The 23,081-nt window shown below is 43.2% G+C and overlaps 1 protein-coding gene across 1 annotated transcript in view; it reads left to right on the top strand.

Annotated features, from left to right (window-relative positions):
- The window catches only part of LOC137367179 (dynein axonemal heavy chain 8-like), a 2,062,041-nt gene that overhangs the window by 512,994 nt on the left and 1,525,966 nt on the right, over positions 1 to 23,081 (top strand). The window contains exon 19 of the mRNA XM_068028615.1: positions 15,462 to 15,542. Within this exon, the coding sequence (XP_067884716.1) occupies positions 15,462 to 15,542 (81 nt within the window). The remainder of the gene's footprint in view (positions 1 to 15,461; positions 15,543 to 23,081) is intronic.

The following is a 23,081-nucleotide window of genomic DNA, read 5'->3' as shown; positions in this document are numbered from 1 at the left end:
ATGAATGAATAAAAATAAAATTGCCTCCAACCTTACAGCTAACTTTCCCACACAACTTTGTATTGTCAGCCAACTTGTACCCACATCTAAGTCATCAACTGTGAACATCTGTAGCACAAGCACTCATCGCTGTAGTACCCCACAGTCTGCCAATCTGAAAGACCTGTTTATTCTGACTCTATTTTCGTTAGTCAATTCTCAGTCATGCTAATATATTGCCCCCAATGAACCCTACTTTTTTGCAATAGCTTCTTGTTTATTCAAATACACTACATCCATTGGTTCCCTCTTATCTACCCTGCTAGTTACAACCCGAAAACATAATTTGCCTTTCATAAATTTGTGTTCCCTCTGCTTTATTATACTATGAAATCCAAAGTGTCTTGTTATCACATCCCTAATAATAGATTCTAACGTTTTCTTTGCCAATGATGTCAGGCTAACCTGTCTACTTTTCTCCATTTTCTCTCTCCCTCCTTTCTTGAATAGCAAGTTTGTTTGCTACCTTTCAATCCGTGGGAATTGTTCTAGAATCTAGGGAATTCTGGAAGATGGAAACTAATGCATGCACTATCTCTGTAGGCTACCTCTTTTGAAACCCTAGGATTCAGGCCATTAGGCCTAAGCATTCGCAAACTCGATGTAAAATTCTAACATATATTAGGATCATTTTCCCTCGAGGCTGCCTTACTATAAGGTTATTAATTAACCCTTTCTTATTGCACTATACTAGATCTAAAATAGCATGTTCCTAGTTGGTTCCTTGACCTACTGATATGAGCAAACTATCTTCTATACGTTCCATGAATTTGACTTCCACACTATTTTTGCAGTTTTGGTTTGCACAGTCTATGCGAAGATTAGAGTCCTCCATGATTACTGTATTGCTCTTGTTACATACACCTCTAATTTCCTGAATTATACTCTGCTCAAGACTGCAACTACTGTTAAATGGCTTATAGACTACTCCCGCCAGTGTTTTTTGCCTCTTGGTGTTTCTTAGCTCCACCCAAACTGATTCTACATCTTTTGATTTTCTGATCTAAGATTCTTTCCTTCTCCTCTCTTTATCCCATCCTTTATTATCAGAGCTAACCAACACCATCCCCCTCACCACCTCCCACAACTTGCCATTTTGCCTATCTTTTCTAAAAGTCAAGTATCCTGAAGTATTTGGTTCCCAACCTTGGTCACTCTGCAGTCACATCTCCATAATGGCTGTTAGATCAAACCATTAATTTCTCTCCATGCTATTAATTCATCTATTCATTGTAAAGTTGCTTGATATTCAGATTGTTTTGTACTGTCTTTGATGCTGTATGAATTAATCATCACTGATTACAATGAGCTACAAAAAGGAAGCAACCTGGTTTTTAAACCCATTGCCACTTGCATACGAATTAGGAACGGGTTATGGGCTCGAATCCCACCACAGCAGATAGTAAAATTTGAAGTCAATTCATAAATCAGGAATTAAAAACTCGTGTAATGGTGACTATAATACCATTGTCAATTGTTGTAAAAACCCATCTGGTTCGCTAATGTCCTTTTAGGGAAGGCAATGGGCCGTCCTTACCTGGTCTGGCTTAAATGTGACTCCAATCCCACAGCAATGTGGTTGACTCTTAAAATGCCTTCTGAAATGGCTGAGCAAGCCACTCCAATCAGGGCAATTAGGGATGGCCTAGCCAGCGGTGCCCATATCCCACAAACAGGTTTTTTAAAAAAGGCAAAGTACCTGTATAGGGGAGGGTGGGAAGGGGTGCCTTCTGCAGTTTGATTGGTTTAGTCAGGGGGGAAAGTGAAGTGTTGAAGCTAAGTGTTTTAGTGGGGGAAAGGACAAATAGAGGTACCAGAGGATTGGTGGTCTACGAATATTGTACCATTGCTTAAAAAGGGTGCAAGGGATAAGCCAAATAATTACTGACGTCTGACCTTGGTGGAGGGCAAATTATTAGAATCAGTTCTGAGAGATAGGATAAACTGCCACTTAGGCACAGATTAATCATGGATAGTCTGCAAGGATTTGTTAAGGGAAGCTTGTGTCTTACTAACTTAATTGAATTTTTTGAGCAAGGAACAAGGAAGATTGATGGTGGTGCAGTAGATGTGGTCTACATGGATTTTAGTAAAGCATTTGACAAGGTCCCACATGAAACACTGGTCAGAAAAATTAAAGCCCATGGGATACAGGGAATGTGGCAAGTTGGATCCAAAATTCACTCAGTGATAAACAAAAGGTCGATGGGTGTTTAGGCGAATGGAAAGCAGTTTCCAGTGGCATTCCACAGGGCTCAATGTTGTGTCCCTTGCTGTTTGTGGTATATATTAGTGATTTGGACTTAAATGTGGGAGGCATGATTGGGAGATTTGAAGATGACAAGAAGATTGGCTGTGTAGTTGATAGTGAGGAGGATAGCTGTAGACTCCAGAGTGATATCAATGGTTTGGTTGAGTAGGCGGAAAAGTGGCAAATGGAATTCAATCCAGAAAAGTATAAGGTAATGCATTTGGGGAGGGGAAACAAAGCAAGGGAATACACAATAAACAGGAAGATATTGAGAGGGGTAGAGAAAGTGAGACCTTGGAGTGCATGTCCACAGGTCCCTGAAGGTAGCAGAACAGGTAAAGTGGTGACGAATGTATATGGGATGCTTTCCTTTATTGGTCGAGGTATTGAATACAAAAGCAGGGATGTAATGCTGAAACTGGCTAATTAGGCTGCAGATAGAGTATCGTGTACAGTGCTGGTCACCGCATTCTGGGAAGGACATAATTGCTTTGGAGAGAGTACAGAGGGGATTTACAAGAATGTTGCCAAGGCTTGAAAGTTGCTGCTATAAGAAAAAATTGGATTGGCTACAGTTGTTTCCCTTGGAACAGAGGAGGCTGAGGGGTGACTTAATTGAAGTGTACAAAATCGAGAGGCCTAGATGGAGCAGACAGGAAGGACCTGTTTCCCCTAGCGGAGAGGTCAATTAGCAAGGGGCACATAAGGATTAGAAATGTCATGAGGAAAAACATTTTCACCTAAATGGTGGTGGGTGTCTGGAATTCACTACCCCGATCGGTGGTGGAGGCAGAAACTCTCAACTCATTTAAAAGGTACCTGGACCTGCATCTGAAGTGCTTTAACCTGTAAGACTATGGACTAGGTGCTGGAAGGTGGGGTTAGATTGGACAGATAGCTTTTTCAGCTGGTGCAGACACGATGGGCTAAATGGCCTCTTTCTGTGACATGTTGTTTCTATGATTCTATCAATTTACTTGTTATTGGGGGGAAGGGGTGATAGATTTATCAGTGATACATGGAGGGGGTAGCCCTTTAAAAGATTTAAATGACCTGGCAGGGCTGGCTGCCCTTTAAAAATGGCATCAGCTGCCTGTGCACAGGCAGCTGATGCCATTGCTGGCATTGGAGAGCCCACCCCTCCACCTGATTGGGGGGGGGTAGTGGCAGGCCAGACAGCATATTCAAATGCACTGCCCACCAGCCCAATGTATCCTGCCATCTTGAAATCATGGAATCATAGAATGGTTGCAGCACTGGAGAAGGCCATTCAGCCTATCGTGTCTGTGCCAGCTGTCTGCAAGAGCAACTCGCCTAGTCCCACGCCCCCACCTTGTCCCTGGTAAATGTTTTCTCTAAAGTTAATTATCCAATTTTCTTTGGAAGGCCTCAAGTGAATCTGCCTCCACCACATTCTCAGGCAGTACACTCCAGATCCTAACCATTTGCTGCATAATAAGTTTTTCCTCATGTTACTGTGCTGCTTTTGCAATTCACCTTCAACCGGTGTCCTCTGATTCTTGATTCACCTTCCAACGGGAACAATTTCTCCTTATCTACTCTGTCCAGACCCCTCATGATTTTGAATACCTCTATTAAATTTCCTCTTACTCTTTTCTCCAAGGAGAACAGCCCCAGCTTCAATCTATCCTCGTAACTTTTTTATTTCATAGGTTGTGACTGTTGCCAGCAAGGCCAGCATTTGTTGCCCATCTCTAATTGCCTATGAGAAGGTGGTGTTGAGCCTCCTTCTGGAACCACTGCAGTCCATCTGGTGTATTTACAGCCACAGTGCTGTTAGGAAGGGAGTTCCAGGCTTTTGACCCAGCGGCAGTGAAAAATGGCAGAATAGTTCCAAGTCACGATAATGTATGACTTGGAGGGGAATTTGCAGATGCACCTGCTGCCCATGTCCTTCTAAGTTGTCGAGGTCATGGGTTTGGAAGGTGCTGTTGAAGTAGGCTTGGGGAGTTGTTGCAATGCATCTTGTATATGGTACACACTGTGCACCAATAGTGGAAGGTGTGAATGTTTAAGGTGATAGATGGGTGTCGATCAAGCAGCCTTTGTCCTGAATGGTGTCGAGCTTCTTGAGTGTTGTAGCAGCTGCACTCATCCAGGCAAGTGGAAGGTATTTCATCATAACTTGTGCCTTGTAGATGGTGGGTAGGCTATGGGGAGTCAAGAGGTGTTACTCACTGCAAAGTTCTCAAACTCTGACCTCTTGTAGCCACAGTATTTATATGGCTGGTCCAGTTAAATCATTGGTAATCCCCAGGATGTTAAGTGGGCGGTAATGGTTTTGAATGTCAAGGCGAGATGTTTGGATTCTCTCTTTGGCGAAGGCAAGTTCTTCATCCCTGGAAACATTCTCTTGAATCTTTTCTGCACCCTCTCTAGTGCCGTCACATCCTTCCTAAAGTGTACTGCCCAGAACATGATGCAATACTCCAGTTGAGGCCAAACTAGTGTTTTATACAAGTTTATCAAAACCTCCTTGCTTTTGTACTCTATACCCCTTTTTATAATGCCCAGGATTCCGTATGTTTTACTAACTGCTTTCTCAACCTGCCCTGCCACATTCAGTGATTTGTACACATATACCCCAGGTCTCCCTACTGCTGCACCCCTTCAGAATTGTACCTTTTATTTTATATTGCGCCTCCTTGTGCTTGCTACAAAAATGAATCACTTCCCATTTCTCTGCATTAAATACCATCTGCCACTTGTCTGCCCATTCCATCAGCCTGTCTATGTCCTCTTGAAGTTAATCACTATCCTCCTCACAGTTCACAATACTTCTAACTTTTGTGTCGCCCATAAATTTTGAAACTGCCCTGTACACCCAAGTCCAGATTATTAATATGGAGCAAGAAAAACAGGAGTGCTGAAAGCGATCCCCGGAGAACTGCACTATATACCTTCCTCCAGTCTGGAAAAAAACCCCATTCATCACTACACTGTTTTTATTTCACTGAGGGTGGCGGGTGTCTGGAATTCACTGCGAGGAAGGGTGGTGGAGGCAGAAACCCACTTTTCTTTTAAAAGGTACCTGGACATGCACCTGAAGTGCTGCAACCGGCAAGGCTATGGACCAGGTGCTGGAAGGTGGGATTAGATTGGACGTCTAGTTTTTTTGGCTGGCACGGACAAGATAGGCTGAATGGTCTCCTTCTGTGCAGTAGTTCTATAGTTTCCTGTCACTCAGACAATTTTGTATCTATGCTACTACTTCCCTTTTATTCCATGGACTCTCAAATTGCTGACAAGCCTGTTATGTGGCACTTTTATAAATGCCTTTTTGTAAGTCCATGTACACCATATCAACCGCATTATTCTCATTAACCCTCTCTGTTACTGCACCAAAAGCTCCAACAAGTTTGTTAAGCATTATTTGCCCTTAACAAATCCATTTGTCCAAGTGACTGTTAATTTTGTCCTGAATTATCATTTTTAAAAGCTTTCGGTAGTTGCTGGGCTTATTCTTACACCCTTGTTCAAAAAGGGTGCAACATTTGCAATTTTCTGGGCACCACCTTTTTGTCACATGAACAAAACTTGAAATTGCAAGCCCTGACTGGAAGGATATTTGCATAGTACCAGACAATATTGAAACGATGGGGACCCAGTAGTTACTTCCACAATACACTTAAGTGGTCGCACCAGTTTTAGTCACATGACTAACTGGCTGGTGCAGAGAATTTGAACTTCCAACAAAGGATTTTGAAGATACTGTTGCATATGACGAGCTAATCACATGACTAACCTGCTGGGCAACCTGGGAGTTTTTTGAATTTGAACTCCCAACAAAGGATTTAGAGCAGAGAATGCCATGTGCTCATGGATTGATAACATCTCCTCTCCTGTCTGCCTGCCTTCATCTCTTCCCATGGAACTGAATCTCATGAAAACACATGAAATTCAAAGAGAGGCAGGTTTCCTATGTGAACAAGGTTTTAAGACTACTACTGGGCCCCAACGAAACGCAAGACCATATCTTCAATCAAGGACTACAGTGAGCTTGATCAACAGTAACAAGATATTGCCTCAAATTGTTCTACTGATCTTTTCTTCTCTTTTCTGTCCCTATGTGCATGTTTCTATCACCTGTGCATGCTAGTGTGGGTGTGTTGTATATCCATAGGCGTGAACCGGATTAGAGATTAAGTTTAAGGTTTAATAAATTTCCTCTTTCATCCTTAAACCACAGCCTGTTTGTGCTCATTTCTTTGCCTTATAATTGGAAAGTTGTGAACAAGGGTTCACAAAAGGGGAGCTCAAAACAGTGTGTTTAAAATTAAATCCTATTACAATCAGACCAGGTGAAGTAGTAACAGACCCCTAGACACATTGCTCACCTGTTCGTAACAAATTGGGGGCTGATATCTGGATTGTTGCCCACAGACACACGAGTTAAATTGAAAGGGGGAAGCCAAATTGTTCCCAATCAAAAAGAGCAAATCAGTACAGGTTTTGAGGTTGTGTGGGATTGAATACTAACATATCCGCAACTGAAGCGAGTAGCTCTCCGAGCCAGGTTGAAGTAACTTGGGATAAGTTAAAAGCATTGTCTCAGGAGGAGTTGAGAAAAATGGCTGAGCAGTGTGGGATCACTGTACGTGGCAAGGCTAGGAAGTCTGAACTCCTAAGGCTAGTGGGCCACCATTTTCCCCTTGAATATGATGAAGTAGAAACAGGCTTAGAAGCAGAATCTGACAGGGTGGTGTTAGCAACGATACAATTAGAACAGAGGAAACTTGAATTGGAGGAAAGGGAGAGGGGGAAAGAAAGAGCCTTCAGAAGGAAGGGGAAGAGAAAGAGTGGACCTTCCAAAAGAAACATGAAGAAAGTGAAAGGCAGGAGAGAGAGAATAAGAATATTCTGGAAATAATGCGAAGAACGAGAGTTGAAGCAGCTTGAGTTAGCTAGGAGGCGACAGAGTAACCTTAATGAATGTATGGCTAATATGGAGGATCAGAATTCGGGACTGGGTACAAGATAGCTAAAACTCACCCAACTAATTCCAAAATCCAATGAGGAAGATGTGGAAACATTTTTCATGTCCTTTGAGAAACTGGCAAGGCAGCTAAAATGGCCAGCTGAGACCTGGAAAAGCCTGTGAGGTTTCTTCCTTGCTGTCAGATGAAAGTTCTTCAAACTATGAACTGACCAAAAATGCTATCCTTGGGGCATATGAATTTGTATTCGAAGCCTACTGCCAAAAGTTTAGAACCCTCAAAAAGCAAGCCAATCAAACTTATATGAAGTTTGAAAGAAGCAAGCAGCTGCCTTTTGACCAGTGGCTGAGTGCTTTAAAAATCCAGCTCAGCTATGAGACTCTCAAGTAATTCTGTTAGAGGAATTTAAAAACTCTCTCCCATTCTCAATAAAGACCCAAGTGGAGGAACAGCGGGTTCAGGGAACCCGGCAAGTGGCCGTTCTGGCCAATGCTTTTGCTTTAATTTATAAGTCAGCTTCCCAGGGGAGAACCTTTCCTAATCACCCCCACAAATCTGAAAAGGACAAAGGGTGGGAAAGTGATATCTGCCCAGGCAGTCCTGGAAGAGAAAGGAAAGCAGGAGACACAGGGGGTCCTCCTCCAGCCAAAAAGGAAGATGCTGTGAGCAAGAGTGAGACCCGGAGCCCTGTGTGCTTCCATTGTAACAAGGCAGAGCATTTAAAAGCTGACTGCTGGAAACTAAAGGGGAAACTGGTAGGATTAATCAACAGTGCAGGAAAAGTTAATAGGATTCCTGAAGGTTATGAGGGTTTTGTATTTGAAGGGAAAGTAACCCCATATTCCTCGAGTGGGGCAAGCAAGACCATAGTGATTCTCAGTGATAGAGGGGCCACCAGATCCCTTTTACTGGGAAAAGGCCTTGCCTTTCCCCCAGAGAGCGCAGTGAACACCAAAATGCTGGTGGATGGTATTGGAGGGAAGTGTATACCTGTACACCGGGCGCACATAGAGTGCGACCTAGCTTCAGGAGTGGTGACTGTAGGGATTGTCCCTAGTTTGCCAGTGGACAGGGTTGATTTGCTCCTCGGTCATGATCCGGCAGGGGTGAAGGTGGTAGCCCCCCAGTAGTGAAAGAAAGACTGCAGGAGGTCAGAGAAACGGGGCGGTGGCAGGTGACGGTCTCCTGCAGAGTCCCTGAATGTGTAGTGGGTCAGGCGATAATCAAACCAGCTCCTTCAGAGGAAACTGCATTGACACTGCAGGCAAATGACCATGAGGTCTGCCTGTCTGAGACTTTCTTTGAAAAGTTAGGGGACTCAGGGAATGAATTAGATGGATTTTCCCTAGGTGAGGCTCAGCGAGCTGACCCAGTGTTGCGAGAGTTAGCACAGGCTGCTCAGTCTGATAGTGAAGAGAGGGAGTCCCTGATTGCTACTATTTAAAGAATGAGGTACTGATGAAGAAATGGAGTTCTCCTCACAGACCTGAGGGCAAGGAGTGGACAGTAGTTCACCAGTTAGTGGTACCATGGAGAAATATTAAGACTACAGTGGCTGTGCATGCCGGTATACGAAAGACCAAAACGTGCATAAGACAGCAGTTTGACTGGTCAAAGCTTCACAAAGATGTGGTGGAGTAGTGCAGGAGTTGCCACATGTGCCAGGTTGAGGGTAAACCCTAACCTACAGTGAAACCTGTACCCCGAAATCCTGCACTAGTGTTAGGAGGACCCAGAGGGCTGGTGAACTGTAAGGGGACAGGCAGGCACATGGCTGGCAAAAGTTTAGAAAGAGAAGGGGAAAAAGTGACCCAGAGGGCAGGTTAAAGAAAGTCCGGAAGAATCACGGATGAAAACCCCTACCGCCCGGACAGCTAACCCAGCAAAATATGAAAAGTTAGACCACACATCCTTCTATGTAAATGCAGACTCTAGAAGTGCCCCACCAGAGTTGCTAACAGCATTTACAGGAACCTGCAGAGACAAAGAAAGACCTCCAGGGGGCAAAGAAACTGTGAAGGTGATGCCTCATCTGGTTAGATTAGATTAGATTAGAGATACAGCACTGAAACAGGCCCTTCGGCCCACCGAGTCTGTGCCGAACATCAACCACCCATTTTTTATACTAATCCTACACTAATCCCATATTCCCAACAGTCCCTATATTTCCCTACCACCTACCTATACTAGTGACAATTTATAATGGCCAATTTACCTATCAACCTGCAAGTCTTTTGGCTTGTGGGAGGAAACCGGAGCACCCGGAGAAAACCCACACAGACACAGGGAGAACTTGCAAACTCCACACAGGCAGTACCCGGAATCGAACCCGGGTCCCTGGAGCTGTGAGGCTGCGGTGCTAACCACTGCGCCACTGTGCCGCCCTGGTTGAAGTGCCACAGGAGAATGCAGTTATGTCTGCACAAATACCTGCAGGTAGGAGTGTCCCAGAGAACAAAGGGAGAGTAAGAAAGACTCCTATGTCACAGTCAGAGGAAAAGGGAACCACCCAACCACTGAAGCCAAAAGTCTTTGCATGAATCAGGGAGTTCAGGATAGACCCGTTCCCCTACTCACTCTCCTGAGGAAAAAAAGGGGAAGTTAAAGCAGCCCTGGCACCCAGAACAGACCATTTTTTAATGAGCTTCAAGATTGGTGAATGAATGGAAATGAATGAGAGAAATGCATGGTTTCTTTCTGTATCCTATATTTCTCTCAAACTCTCGAATAAGATGCACTATTTTCTTCAAATCGCATTTCAGTCGCTTGGTGTGGAAGTGTCAGGCAAACCCCCACACCTGCCAAGACTGAAGCACACATTATTTCGTCACATGAACAAAATTCTACAATTGCAAGCCCTGACTGGAAGGACATTTGCATACTACCAGACAATGTTGAAACAATGGGGACCCAGTACTAATTTCCCCAATACACAGAAGTGGTCACACCAGTTTTAGTCACATGACTAACTGGCTGTTGCAGAGAATTGGAACTTCCAATAAAAGATTTTGAAGAGACTGCTCCATATAAGGAACTAATCACATGACTAACCTGCTGGGTCATCTGGGGCTTTTTATGAATTTGAACTCCCAACAAAGGATTTTTTAGCAGAGAACACCGTGTACTCATGGGCTGAGAACATCTTTCCTGTCTGCCTGCCTTCATCTCTTCCCACAGAACTAAATCTTGTGAAAACACATGCAACTCAGAGAAAGGTTTCCTCTGTGAACAAGGTTATAAGAAGACTACTGGGCCCCAATGAAACACAAGACCATATCTCCAATCAAGGACTAGAGCGAGCTCGAGAAACAGTAACAAGATATTGCCTCAAACTATTCTACTTATCTCTTCTGTTCTTTTCTGTCCCTATCTGCATGCTTTATATTGCATGTGCATGCTAGGATGGGTGTGTCACATATCTGTAGGTGTAAACTGTATTAAAGTTTAAGGTTTAATAAATTTCTTCTTTTATTCTTTAAACCACAGAAAGCCTGTTTGTGCTCATTTCTTTGCCTTATAATTGGAAAGGTAGTAACAGACCCCTGGACACATTGCTCACCTGGTCGAAACAGCCAATTAATTGATCTAGTCTTACTTTACAGTTGTTTAAATTAGATGAAACTAAAAGTTTACCAATGTACTCACCACGTGTGACTTCTTGGCCTGTGACGTTACTTCGCAATATTTTTTCCTCCGTTCAGTTCACTCTCACAGTCCAATCATAGATCACAGATAATTTACCTATATACCTGCCTTAAAACCCTAAGGTTCTGGTGCTCCTCCCTCTGTGCTGATTCTGATGTCACCATGACGCCACGTTTTGATTTTTCTGCCTTCACCTGGGGTTCCCGCGCTCTCCAATCAGCTGCTACCCTCTGCTGCAACTCCTTTTCAATCATCGAACCAAACAATCGTAGAAAAATTATGGAGCAAAAGGAAGCCATTCAGCACATTGTGTCTGTGTGGCCGAAAAATCTAGCTGCCCAATCTAATCCCATCTTCCAGCACCTGGTCTTTAGCCTTGCTTACAGCACTGCAGGTGCATGTCCACATACCTTTTCAATGAGTTGAGGGTTTCTGCCTCCACCACCGATCCTGGCAGTGAATTCCGGGCACCTACCACCCTCTAAGTGAAAAGGTTTTTCTTCATGTCCGCTCTAATCCTTCTACGAATCTTAAATCTGTGCCCCCTGGTAATTGACTTCTCCGCTAGGGGAAACGGGTCCTTCCTATCTATTCTATCTAGGCCCCTCATAATTTTGCACACTTCAATTAAGTCGCCCCTCAGTCTCCTCTGTTCTAAGGAAAACAACCCTAGCCTATCCAATCTTTCCTCATAGCTGCAACTTTCAAGCCTTAGCAACATTCTTGTAAATCTCCTCTATACTGTCTCCAGAGCAATTATGTGCTTCCTGTAATGTGGTGACTAGAACTGTATGCAATACTCCAGCTGCAGTCGAACCAGCGTTTTATACAGTTCCAGCATTGCATCCCTGCTTTTGTAGTCTATGCCTTGGCCAACAAAGGAAAGAATTCCATATGCCTTCTTCACCACTCCATCTACCTGTCCTGCCACCTCACGGACCTGTGGACGTGCACTCCAAGGTCTCTCACATCTACCTCTCTCAATATCCTCCCATTTATTGTGTATTCCCTCGCATTGTTTACCCTCCCCAAATATATTACCTCACACTTCTCTGGATTGAATTCCATTTGCCACTTTTCTGCCTACTCAACTATACCATTGATATTATTCTGGAATCTACAGCTATCGTCTTCAACGACACGGTCAATTTTTGTGTCATCAGCAAATTTCCCAATAATGCCTCCCACATTTAGGTCCAAATTATCAATATGTAACAGAAACAGCAAGGGTGCCAACACTCAGCCATTGTGGAACGCCACTGGAAACCACTTTCCATTTGCAAAAACATCCGTGGACTACTACCCTTTGTTTCCTGTCATTGAGTCAATTTTGGATCCAACCTGCCACATTTCCCAGTATCCCATGGGCTTTCATTTTACTGACCAGTCTACCATGCGGGACCTTGTCAAATGCCTTACTAAAATCCATGTAAACCACACCCACTACAGTACCCTCATCAATCCTCCTTGTTACTTCCTCAAAAAACTCAATCAAGTTAGTAAGACATGACTTTCCCTTAACAAATCCATGCTGATTATCCCTAATTAATCTGTGCCTTTCTAAGTGGCAATTTATCCTGTCCCTCAGAATTGATTCTAATTATTTGCCCACCATCGAGATCAGACTGACCAGCCTATAATTATTTGGCCTATCCCTCGCACCCTTTTTAAACAATGGTATAACGTTCGCAGACCTCCAATCCTCTAGCACCTTGCCCTTATCCAGTGAGGATTTGAAGATGATCCTCAGCACATCTGCTATTTCCTCCCTGGCTTCCTTTAACAACCTGAAATGCCATCCATCCGGCCCTGGCGATTTATCCACTTTCATGGATGTCAGACTTTCTGGTACTTCCTCTCTCTTTATGCTTATCGTATCTAATATTTCACACTTCTCTTTTACTACAATGTCTGTATCATCGCTCTCCTTTGTGAAGACAGAGGCAAAAAACTCATTAAGAACCCTGCCCACATCTTCTGCATCCACGCGTAAGTTCCCTTGTACATCTCTGATAGTCTCTACCCTTTCCTTAGTTATCCTCTTGCTCTTAATATACTGATAAAACATTTTCGGGCTTTCCTTGATTTTATCTGCCAGTAATTTTTCATGTCCTCTCTATGCTTTTCTAATTTCCTTTTTTACTTCACCCCTGCCTCTTCTATACTCCTTCAGGCTTTCTAAAGTATTAAGTTTTTTGTGATCATCATAAGCTTTCTTCTCCTGCTTTAACTTATCCTGTAAGCTTCTAGGTAACCAGGGGACTCTAGATTTGGCCGTACCATGCTTTATCTTTGTGGGGAAATGCCTACACTGTGCCTGTAGAATTTCGCTTTATAATCCCTCCCACTGGTTTGCCACTGATTTTCCTTCAAGTAGCTGCATCCAGTCTACGTTCACCAGATCACCTTTTAGTTTCGTAAAATTTGCCATCCCCCAATTTAGAACTTTTTCTCCTGTTTTATCGTTGACCTTTTGCATGATTATGGTCAAACTAACTATTATGGTCGCTATCTCCAACGTGGTCACCCACTGCTGCTTCATCCACTTGCCCAGCTTCATTGCCAAAGACTAAATATAGAATTGCACCCCGTCTCGTTGGGTTTGTTATGTGCTGGCTAAAAATGTTCTCAGAATTTTGTGCCCTCTGTGCCCTTCACATTGTATCCAGTTGATATTAGGATAGTTGAAATCCCCAACTATTATTGCTGTATAGTTTTTGCACTCAGATATTTGCCTACATATTCGTTGTTCTATCTCCCTCTCACTATTTGGGGGTCTATAGTATACTCCTAGTAGTGTGGCTGGCCCTTTTTTAAATTGCTGATCTCCACCCATGTGGCCTCATTTGTTGATTCATTTAGCATATCATCCCTCCTCACAGCTGTTAATGATTCCTTAACCCCTTCCTTTTTTATCCCCCTCTCTATCCCGCCTGAAAACTTTGTGTCCAGGGATGTTGACCTGCCATTCTTGCCTCACTTAAAGCCAAGTTTCCGTTATAGCAATCATGTTGCCATGTGTCTATCTGTGCCCTCAGCTCATCGGCTTTATTTAATATACTCCTTGCATTTCAATAAATACCTTAAATGCTGCCAAATTCCTGTGCTGCACACTTTTTAACCTTTACTTCTGTCTTTTAGAGTCACTCGATAGTTTTCTGCCTCCCGTTCCCTGCCCTGAAATTGTCCTATCTGAAACTGCACTCAGGTTCCCATCCCCCGCCAAACTAGTTTAAACCATCCCCAACACCACGAGCAAAAGTTCCTGCAAGGATATTTCTCCCAGTCCTGTTCAGGTGTGGACCATCCAGATTGTACAGGTCCCACCTTCCCCAGAACCAGTCCCAATGCCCCAGCAATCTGAAGCCGTCCTTACTGCACCATCTCTCCAGCAATGCATTCATTTGGTGTATTCTCCTATTTCTATATTCACTAGCACATGGCCTTGGGAGTACTCCGGAGATCCTTGGTGCCTGGGGTTCCTGTTCTCTTCAGTCTACTCCTGCTGTCTGCCGCCGCTCCTTTTAAATCCTTGGCACCTTGAGTTTCCACTGTCTCCAATCAGCTGCTGCTCTCTGCCTCCGCTCCTTTTCATTCCCTTGTGCCTGGGGTTCCTGCTGTCTCCAGTAAACTAAAGGTACCTCATACATTACACTTTAGTCAAGCTGAGGCAGGAAAAGAGCTTCCTGAAGACCTTCTGTGGTTATAGTCTCCTCTTCAGTGCCTTCCTCCTCCCTCCTGAGCTTCTGCTTTGGTGTCTTCCTTGCTGATCCCAATGGTCTTTTATTCCCAAAGGCAGCCTTACCAGAAACCTTCAGCAGCTGGCTTTTTATTCGGCTGCTTGTCCAATATCCCGTGTCAGAACTTGGCTTTCTGTTAGGCTGCTTGTCCAATATTCCATGTTTGCAGCCAGATTATTTTGTGAATCGAAGTGCAACTACAGCACAAAAGTATCCAAACCTCTCTCTCTGTAAGATGAACTTTCAAGAGTGCAGGAGTAAAAGAAACCTAGAAGTCAAACAATAGCCAGAAATAATAATCCAGAATTGCACCTGCAAGTATTGAACAACGTCTTTAAACAGTGCCAGAAAAGGGCCTTGATGCCGGTTGGAAGTTAAAAAACAAGTTTTAAAATGGAAAATGTGCCCTTCTGGAAGCACAGGATCCTCATCTGCATCTATTAAATCGCCACTTAGAATGCTTCCTGCACGTGCTTCTGATGCAACAGTTACCTCCTTACCCAATTTGGAAGGCAGCACACTTCTAGACCATCAATTTGAGCATTAAAAAATGGGCACAATGTGGCCCAATTTCTCGGGCTGTTTCTCCAAACTTGTGCCAGTTCTTTGTTGCATCTTCATTTCCTCAGTGAAGACAATGTCATAAATCTGAATTGCTATCTTGAAGGGAAAATGGAAAAATCTTCCATTCACAGTAGATTTAATCATGAAGATCAGGTTCTGCGTTATTGTTCAGAACAAGAAATGAACTGAAATTAGAGTTAATTACTAAAAACAGAAATTATTTTACATATTCTAACTTTTCTTCTTTTATATTTCTGTCATCAGTCAATTCTTCATTCATTTGAGAGTGTGTGCCAAAGAATTCCTTCTGAGTATGTGACATTAATAACACCAAAAATTAAAAAGGTGAGTCCTAAATTATATAGGTAAAAGAAATATCTTTGTTATATTCGTCTCTTCACGCATTAATGGGCTCTCATTGGGAAACAAAATGTTTCAAGGCAGACCAAATATGTTGCAAAATTTTGCCTTACCTCATAGTTATTAATTTTTTTCAGTGTTAAAAGCAGGTGAAAGCAGGGATTGGCATCCTGTTTTACCTGCATTTTACTGCCAAATATTTCTTTAACTTAAAATACTAAAAATTCTATATGTATGCTGCCCACCAGCTCTCTTGACCACTCCCCTGTGTTTATTATAAATTGTATTTAATTCATGCAGTTGGTGGGCATTAACTGGGGATTTGTGCCCCTATGGAAAGAAACAGACTGAAATTGGTGAGGAGGTGCATGTTTGTAATGCGTATCTCTAAATAAACGCTTATAAAAGTGTGTAAAAAAAAAATGCTCCAGTTCTATCCTTCAGAACTTGGCTTTCTGTTAGGCTGCTTGTCCAATATCCACTATTGAATGAGAAGAAATTTCCTCCAACTAAATATTGGGAAGACCAAAGCCATTTTCTTCGGTCCCCACCACAAACATTGTTACCTAGCCGCTGACTTCATCCCTTTCCATGGCAACTGTCTGAGAATTGCCTCGAAAAGCCTTTGTGTTCTATTTGACCCAGAGATGAGCTTCCGACCAGACATTGGCGCCATCACAATAATCACAGCTCATCTGCTGCTGAAACCCTCATCCATGATTTTCTGACCTCTAGACTTGACTATCCCAATGCACTCCAGGCCAGATTCCCATCTTCCACCCTCCATAAACTTAAGCCCATTCAAAACTGTGATGCCTGTGTCCTAACTTGCACCAGGTCCTGTTCACCCATTACCCCTGTGCTCACTAACTTGCATGGGCTCCTAGTTAAGCAATACCTCAATTCAAAAATTCTCATCTTTGTTTTTAAATTCCTCGCTGGGCTCACCCCTGTTTGTCTCTGTTACCTCCTCCAGCTCTACAACCTTCTAAGATATCAGCGCTTCTCCAATTCTGGCCTCTTGCGCATCCCCGATTTTAATTGCTGCACCATTGGTGGCCCTGCCTCCAGATGCCTATGCCCTAAGCCTTGAAATAAAAACAGAAAATGCTGGAAATACTTAGCATGTCTGGCAACCTCTGTGATGAGAGAAAGAGAGTTAATGTTTCAGGTTGATGACCTTTCATCAGAACTGCTTTGCAATTCACTCCCTAAACCACTCCGCTTCCCCCTCTTTCTTTCTCCTTTAAGACTCTCCTTGAAACCTACCTCTTTGACCAAGCTTTTGGCCATCTGCCTTAAAATCTCTGATGTGCCTCAGTGTCAAATGTTGTTTGATAATGCTCCTGTGCAGTGCTTTGTGACATTTTACAAAACTAAAAGCATTATATAAAAGGAAGTTGTTGTTGTTGCACCAAAATGTATCACCTCAAACTCTTCTGCGTTGAATCTAATCAGTCATGTGTCTGGCCATTCCACCAGATTGTCCATTCCTTCTCCAAGACTATTACTACCTTCCTCACTGTTTACTACACTTCCAAGTTTTGTGTCATGTACAAAGAGAAATAAGACATAAGCAAATAAGTTTTTATAAATTGTAAGTGTATTATATACAGCCAAAGCAAAGACATCAAAAACAGTTAAGAAACCTAATGCTTATGGTTTGTGATAAACTGTGATCACAATGGGAAAAGCTTTTTCAGCTGTGTGAAGTGTCTGAACTGTATTTGGCTACTGAATGCCGCTCAAGGTCAGGTTTGCAAGGATTCTCAGGATAGGTGGAGAAAATAAACAAGCATTTGCATCAACCTTCACTGTTAAAGATGATGTTCAACTGACAACATTAAATGACATTGTTAGCAACAAAATTGTGAATATTGAAGTAGATGAAAATACTGTTTTAGAAAATTAAGGAACTTTAAAATAGATAGGGCTGCCAGCCAGATTCATATCTACTCGAGGGTCTTTGAGGCGATGGAGCTAGTCTCTGTGGCCACAGAGTTTGGTTGTACAGCGCCTGTATTTTTGGCTATGCGGGTGCCTTTTTGGCTGCAAAATGGTATTTGCGCGACATGTGCTGGCTGGTGCTTTTGGTAACTCATTAGTGCAATGGGAGAGTGGGCCAGGATATCCAGATTAGGCAGATTGTGACATCAGTCAGCATGTAACACTGATTTGACTCTAGCGGTGACAGTTTCAACTTCAGTGCTCTTGCTAACACCCTCTCTTAATCTCACATAGCTGAACGTGCATTCAGCAGTAGGAAGGATCCCACACGAATGCTATTTAAAGGGATCATCAACCACTTTCATCTTAGTTGCTGATTTATTTTTACTGTATGTTGCTGAAAAGGTAGATGTGTTTGGAGGATTGTGCTGCTATTTAAAGTGGTGAAGTTTACAGGGAGTGGTGTAGCTTGTGGTAAAGGCCTTGGTTCTCGCTTTAGAATAGAATCATGGAATGGTTACAGAATAGAAGGAGGCCATTCAGCCTGTTGTATCAATGCCAGCTCTGTACAAGAACAACTCAGCTAGTCCCACACCAGGCCTTTCCCTGTAGTCCTGTAAATGTTTTCTCTTCAGATAATTCTCTAACTCTTTGGAAAGCTACGATTGAACCTGCCTCCATCACACTCAAAGACAGTGTATTCCAGATGCTAACCACCCACTGCATATAAAATTTTTTCCTCATATTGCCGTTGCTTCTCTTTAGGGGACGGGGTGGCATATTGGTAATGTCACTGAACTAGTAATCCAGAGGTCCAGGCTAATCCCATGGGGACACAAGTTCAAATTCCACCACAGCAGCTGGTGGAATTTAAATGCAATTAATTAATAAAAAATCTGCAATCGAAAGCTCGTTTCAGTGATGGTGCCATGAAACTATCATTGATTGTCATAAAAACCTATCTGGTTCACTATCTGCTGTCCTTACCTGGTCTGGCCAACATGTGACTCCAGACCCACATGGTTGACTCTTAACTGCCCTCTGAAATGGCCTAGCAAGCCTCTCAGTTATCAAGGGAAATTAGGGATGGGCAGCAAATGCTGGCCTTGCTAATGATGCCCACATCCTATGAAAGAATACATTTTTAAAAATCACCTTTGATCCTCAACCCTTCCGCCTTTTACTGCCCTGTTACTATTTACACGCTGGTAGAAGATTTTTGGGATCCCTTTTATGTTAACTGCTATTCTATTCTCATATTCTCTCTTTGCCACTCTGATTTTCCTCCTCGCTTTGCCTTTCAACTTATTGTATTTGTCCTGATTCTCACTTGAAGAATTCACCTGACATGCATCATACACTTTTTTTTGTTTCATCAAATTCTCTGTCTCCCTTATCATCCAATGAGCCCTGGCCTTGGTTCACTTACCTTTTGCCCTTGTTGGAATATACCTAGTCTGTACTTGAAGCATCTCTTCCTTAAAGATCACCCGTTGTTCTGTTACCTTTGGAGGCAGTACAGCGAATGTTCACTAGATTGGTTTCTGGAATGAGAGAGTTGCGCGAGGATGAGAGGCTCATGGAGTCCTTTACAGCACAGAAGGTCATTCGGCCCATTGAGTCCATGCTGGCCCTCTGCAGAGCAATCTAATCAGCCCTTTCCCGGACTTAATCCCCAAAGCCCTGCAGGTTTATTTCCTTCAAGTGCCCATCCAATTTCTTTTGAAATCATTGATTGTTTCCGCTTCCACCCCCCTTGTGGGCGGCGAGTTCTAGGTCGTTACCACTCACTCGGTCATAAGATCATAAGTAATAGGAGCAGGGGTAGGCCATTCGACTCCTCGAGCCTGCTCCGCCATTCAATAAGATCAAGCTTGATCTGATTGTGGCCTTAATTCCATTTCCTTCCAGCGTCCCCGTAACCTTTGGCTCTCTTGAAGATCAAAAATATGTTACTCACTTGCTGCATAAAAAAATTCTTCTTCTCTTTCTCCCTGCATCTCTTGGCCAAAATCTTCAATCTGTATCCCCTAGTCCTTGTAGCATCAGTTAATGAGAACAGTTTTTCCTTGTCTACCTTATCTAAGTCTGTTATAATCTTGTACACCTCTATCAAGTCTCCCCTCAGACTCCTTTTCTTCAAAGAGAACAACCTCAGCTTTTTCAACTTAACCTTGTAACTAAAATCCCCTGTCTCTGGAACCATTCTGCTAAATCTCCTCTGCACCCTTTCAAGGACTGTCATATTCTTCCTAAAGTGTGGTGACCAGAACTGGATGCAGTACTCTAGGTAGAGCCTAACCAGAGCTTTATAAACCTAAACAGAGCTTTATAAAGGTTCAGCATAACTTCCCTGCTTTTGTACTCAATGCCTCTGTTTATGAAGCCCAAGACCCCATATGCTTTGCTAATCACTCCCTCAATATGTCCTGCCACCTTCAAAAATTGATGCCTATGCACCCGCCACGTCCCTCTGTTCCTGCATGCTCTTTAGAATTATGCCATTAAGTCTACATTGCTTCACCCTATCCCTTCTGCCTTACATTTGTCTGCATTAAATTCCATCTGCCACTTGTCTGCCCATTCTGCTAGCCTATCTATGTCCTGTTGTAGGTGATTCGTATTATAGAGTCATACAGCACAGAAACAGGCCCTTTTGGCCCATCATGTCTGCGCTGGCCATCAATCACCTCCTATTCTAATCCCATTTTCCAGCACTTGGCCCGTAGCCTTGTATGTTATGGCTTTCAAGTGCTCATCAAAATACTTCTTAAATGTTGTGATGGTTCCTGCCTCTACCACCTCTGAAGGCAGTGCATTCCAGATTCTAACCACCCTCTGGGCGAAAATATTTTTCCTGAAACCCCCTCTAAACCTCCTGCCCCTTACCTTAATTCTATGCTCCCTGGTTATTGACCCCTCCGCGAAGGGAAAAAGTTTCTTCCTATCTAATCTATCGATAAATGCCCCTCATAATTTTGTATACCTCAATCATGTCCCCCCTCAGCCTTCTCTGCTCCAACCTTAGCCTTTTCAGTCTCTCTTCATAGCTGAAATCCTCCAGCCCAGGCAACATCCTGGTGAATCTCCTCTGCACCCTCTCCAATGCAATCACATCCTTCCTATAGTGTGGTTCCCAGAACTGTACACAGTACTCCAGCTGTGTCCTAACTAGCGTTTTATACAGATCCATCATTACCTCCCTGCTCTTATAATCTATGCCTTGGCTAATAAAGGCAAGAATCCCTATAACCTTCCTATAACCACCTTATCTACCTGTGCTGTAGGCTTCCATGATCTGTGGACAAGTACACCAAGGTCCCTCTGACCTTCTGTACTTCTTAGGGTCCTACCATCCATTGTATATTCCCTTGCCTTGATAGTCCCCCAAAATGCGTAACCTCACATTTCTCAGGATAAATTCCATTTGCCACTGCTCTGCCCATTTTACCAGCCCATCTATATCATCCTGTGATCTGAGGCTTTCCTTCTCACTATTTACGACACTACCAATTCTCGTGTCATCCGTGAATTTACTGATCATACCTCCTATATTCACGTCAAAATCATTATTGTACACTACAAACAGCAAGGGTCCCAGCACCAATCCCTGCGGAATAGCACTGGTCACAGACTTCTACTCGCAGAAACAACCATCACCGTCTGCCTCCTGCCACTAAGCTAATTTTGGATCCAATTTGCCAAATCGCCCTGTATCCCATGAGCTCCTACCTTCTTAACCAATCTCCCATGCGGGACCTTATCAAAAGCCTTACTGAAGTCCATGTAGACTAATTCAATTGCTTTACCCTCATCTACACATCTAGTCACCTCCTCATAAATTCAATCAAGTTAGTCAGACACGATCTCCCCCTGACAAAGCCATGCTGACTATTGCTGATTAATCCCTGCCTCTCCAAGTGGAGATTAATCCTGTCCCTCAGAACTTTTTCCAATAGCTTCCCAACCACTGATGTTGGACTCACTGGCCTGTAATTACCTGGTTTATCTTTGCTACCCTTCTTGAATAATGGTACCACGTTCGCTGTCCTCCAATCCTCTGGTACCTCTCGTGTGGACAGAGAGGATTTGAAAAATTGTGTCCGAGCCCCTGCTATCTCCTTCCTTGCCTCATATAACATCCTGGGATACATCTCCTCTGGGCCTGGGGATTTATCCACTTTTAAGCCTGCTAAAACAGCTAAATCTTCCTCCCTTTCAATACTAATATGTTCAAGTACATCACAATCTCCCTCCCTGATCTCGACACCTACATTGTCCTTCTCCAAAGTGAACACAGATGAAAAGTAATCATTTAAAACCTCACCTATATCCTCTGGCTCCACACACAGATTGCCACTTTGGTACCTAATGGGCCCTACTCTTTCCCTGCTTATCCTCTTGCCCTTAATATACTTATCAAATGCCTTAGGATTTTCCTTTATCTTGCCCGCAAGTGTTTTTTCAGGTCCCCTCTTCACTCTTCTAATTACTTTTTAAGTACCCCCCTGCACTTTCTATACTCCTCTAGGGCCTCCACTGTTTTCAGCGCTCTGAATCTGCCATAAGCCTCCTTTTTTTTCCTGATGCAATCCTCCATATCCCTTGACATCCAGGGTTCCCTGGGCCTGTTAGTTCTACCCTTCACCTTACAGGTACATTTTGGCTCTGAACTCTCACAATTTCCTCTTTGAATGACTCCCCATGGTCTGATGTAGACTTTCCTACAAGTAGCTGCTCCCAGTCCACTTTGGCTGGATCCTGTTTCATCATACATAAATTGGCCTTTCCCCAATTCAGTATCTTTATTTCTGGTCCGTCTTTGTCCTTTTCCATAACTACCTTACATCTTAGATTTATGGTCACTATCCCCGAAATGCTCCACCACTGACACTTCTACCACTTGTCCAGCTTCATTCCATTAAGTCCAGTACTGCCCCTTCTCATGTCTGACTTTCAACGTACTGGCTCCAAAAGCTCTCCATAATGCATTTTAAGAATTCTGCCCCCTTTAAGCCTTTTGCACTGACTATCCCAGTTAATATTAGGGAACTTGAAATCCCCTACTATTATTACCCTATTATTTTTACACCTCTCTTAGATTTGCCTACATATCAGCTCCTCTATCTCTCCGACAGTTTGGAGGCCTGTAATACACTCCCAGCCAAGTGATTTCCCTCTTTTTGTTTTTAAGTTCTACCCATATGGCCTCATTTGAGGAACCTTCAAAGATATCATTCCTCCTTACAGCAGTAATTGATCAACAGTGCAATGCAACCTCCTCTTTTACCCCCTCCCCTGTCACGCCTGAAGATTCTATACCATGGAATATTGAGCTGCCAGTCCTGCCCCTCCCTCAACCATGTCTCTGTGACAGCAATAATATCATAATGCCATGTGCTAATCAATGCCTTCAATTCATCTGCCTTACGAGTAAGACTCCTTCCATGAAAATAGGTGCAATCAGCCTTGCATTTTTCACTTGTGCCTTAACAGGTTGATATTTGCTCTGCCTTCCAGACTGACTCAGTTTCTCTTCTAGATTTGACTGTGCATCACCCCCCCCATTCTGTATCC

This window comes from Heterodontus francisci, chromosome 3 (assembly GCF_036365525.1).
Source record: "Heterodontus francisci isolate sHetFra1 chromosome 3, sHetFra1.hap1, whole genome shotgun sequence".
Classification (NCBI taxonomy): domain Eukaryota; kingdom Metazoa; phylum Chordata; class Chondrichthyes; order Heterodontiformes; family Heterodontidae; genus Heterodontus; species Heterodontus francisci.
This window is presented reverse-complemented; position numbering and strand designations above follow the sequence as displayed.